This window comes from Vollenhovia emeryi, unplaced genomic scaffold (assembly GCF_000949405.1).
Source record: "Vollenhovia emeryi isolate VEMERY1.0 unplaced genomic scaffold, V.emery_V1.0 DF943736.1, whole genome shotgun sequence".
NCBI lineage: Eukaryota > Metazoa > Arthropoda > Insecta > Hymenoptera > Formicidae > Vollenhovia > Vollenhovia emeryi.
This window is the reverse complement of record NW_011962630.1, coordinates 1-2,874: the sequence shown is the minus strand read 5'-3', so window position 1 is coordinate 2,874 and position 2,874 is coordinate 1. Positions and strand designations below refer to the sequence as shown.

The 2,874-nt window shown below is 42.3% G+C and overlaps 1 protein-coding gene across 1 annotated transcript; it reads left to right on the top strand.

Annotated features, from left to right (window-relative positions):
* The first annotated feature begins 415 nt into the window (after nucleotides 1-415).
* Nucleotides 416-2,227, top strand: LOC105565017. Its single transcript, XM_012017834.1, has one exon. The coding sequence runs from the start codon at nucleotides 416-418 to the stop codon at nucleotides 2,225-2,227; it is 1,812 nt and encodes a 603-aa protein (XP_011873224.1).
* The last annotated feature ends 647 nt before the right edge of the window (nucleotides 2,228-2,874 follow it).

Genomic DNA, 2,874 nt, shown 5'->3' with positions numbered 1-2,874 from the left:
ATGTTTGCTGCTCCTATAAAATTTGATCGGTTGTATGTTCTTAACTTGGGCTTTTTTTCGTTTATTAATTAACCACTGTAACTTATTATCTAGTCTCCCCGCGTGGCGTGCCCGATAGAATGACAAGGTGTTGCTTTGTCTGTGTGCAAAATTATTAAACAAGTTGTTCGGTAATAAGTCTAACGTGTGCTGTGTCACTCTATAGAGGTCGTGATGTAAATAGTCAAGTGATCTGTACGCTTCAAAGATTTTGGTGCGTAACATACTTTTAACAAATTTATAAATTATGTTATTAGCTTTCATTTTTTATGTATAATGACGAAACTTAGTAAACTGTCTAAAACGTTCCAAGTGTGACGGAACGACATCGTTCTTTAAACAATCTTTAAGAAACCGGATACGTAGTTTAGTAATAATGATGGATTTTTTTACTTTGATCCAGTTCTTGTTTCCAGTTTCTCAATTGGAACAATTTTGTGAATCCTACTTTGAAGAAACCACGACCAGGGACAGGAGTGGTCGGTTTGTTGTGAGGTTGCCCCTGCGAAATAACGTATTGGAGTTGGGTGAGTCACGTACAACAGCCATGAAGAGGTTATGCGCGATGGAGCGTAAATTATCGAGAGTTTCAGACTTAAAAAAACAATATCGGAGATTTATGAAGGAGTATGAAGACTTGGGACATATGTCTAGAATCTCTGAAGACAAAATTAAGGAATTACACCCAGTATATTTCTTACCACATCATGCAGTCACGAAAGAGAACAGCACGACGACAAAAGTAAGAGTCGTATTCGACGGATCCAGTAAGACTTCCACAGGATTATCCATTAACGATGTACAGTATACAGGACCTAACCTCCTAGAAGAGATAATTTATCATCTGGTACGTTTTCGACAATGGCGCTACGTACTATCCGCAGATATTACGAAAATGTATCGGCAGATAAGGATTCATCCTGAGCAACAGAAACTTCAATTAATACTTTGGAGAGAGAATCCAGAAGATGAGGTACAAGTCTTTCAATTGGAAACACTCACATATGGAATGGCGGACGCTCCACACCTAGCTACACGATGTATACAACAAATCGGCAAGGATTGTCAACGGCAGGATATCAGGAGTAGCCATACTATACTACATGACTTTTACATGGACGATTTGCTAACGGGAGACGACGATTTTGATGCCCTTAAGAGTCTAAAGGCGACCTTAACTACAGTGTTCAAGGACTATGGGTTTGAATTAAGGAAATGGGCAAGTAATGAGGGTAAAATTCTCGAGGAGTCAGTAGAGGACAGCGAGCCGAAACATTTTCAGGATCTCAAGGACCCTAAAACACGTGGACTTTTATGGGATCCAGAACACGACATTTTAAGATTTTCTTTACGGATCAAATATTCTCAGAAGGTTACAAAACGAACCATTCTATCGGCTGTTGCTCAAATTTTTGACCCTTTAGGATTGGTGGGCCCAGTTACGGTACGCGCTAAAATGTTGTTACAAAAATTGTGGCAGTTAAAACTAACCTGGGATGAAACAGTTCCGCAGGAGATTTACACCGCATGGACTCAATATCAAACCCAGTTGAGGAATCTGGAGGACATCGTAATACCAAGACAAGCACGCCGAGGGGACGCAGATACTATTCAACTTCATGGATTCAGTGACGCTTCAGAGAGAGCATTTGGAGCATGCATCTATGTAAGAGCTACAGATGAACAAGGCCATCATACTGTACGTTTATTAGCAGCAAAGTCACGAGTAGCACCTCTACATACGGTCACTCTTCCCCGATTGGAACTTAATGGCGCGGTGTTACTAGCAAGACTTTCCGAGAAGATTCGAAATGCGTTAAATATCGACAAAACCAGATTCTACTGGTGGAGTGATTCAGAAATAGTACTACATTGGATTGCAGGAAACCCCTCACGGTGGAATACCTTTGTGGCCAACAGGGTTGGAGAAATACAAGAACTCACCACAAATAGATGGCAGCATGTATCGACACATCATAATCCAGCAGATATAATATCAAGGGGTATGGAGACCTCAGAATTAGTCAAGTCCGACTTGTGGTGGAAGGGACCATCATGGTTGTCGGAGGACGAGCAACGTTGGCCTATACAACCGGTGCAATTACCCGAAGTAATACCAGAGATCCGTCAAGGAAAATATCAGTCACTGATGATCCAAGCTAAACCTGACTTGTCTTACCTTTGGTAATTATGTAGAATAGGGCCTTTTCCGAATTTTGATATTTTCTTGCGGTTTTTTTGGTAAAAACCTTTGTTGTGACTCCGACAGTGATAATCAATCGGGGGAGCCCGAAAAATATGCACCCCGAGTGACCTTCAGAAGGTTTTAGCCGGGTTAACTGTTCTGTAAAGCAGATAATTTTCCATCATTTGTAAGTCCATACGCACACAAGAATATCACGAGACACGGTAGTGTCTCGCGCCAAGTATAAGCGACTAAGTATAAGCGACAAGCCTAACCACGCGCGCGACACCACCGTGTAAGTTTACGCGAGTACACGAGTTGACGGGCCCTCAGATTTTCGGATCTCAACAACGGCTGATCTGACGAACTTGAGACTGCGCTTAATCGATAGCTTGGGTACGATTTGTATAATAAAAGTGTTTTTACTTTTCTCTTACGTGCCCCGTGTGTGGAGATATTGCTTGCAATGCAAAGTCCGCAGTTATGAATTCGCGTTTAAGAAACATCGTCCACGTCGTCGTCGTCGTCGTCGTCGTCAACCACCAGAATTCCATTTCATATTTCTGCCGCACGTGGCGCTCGCGAGCGCGGCTGACGTGACTGACGTTACCGACTTATACGAGCGCCGGTAAATAGAGTGAATAGAGTGA

Bases quoted from the DNA above. Each gene is read 5' to 3' on its own strand.
- LOC105565017 (XM_012017834.1), top strand. From the start codon at position 416: ATGATGGATTTTTTTACTTTGATCCAGTTCTTGTTTCCAGTTTCTCAA.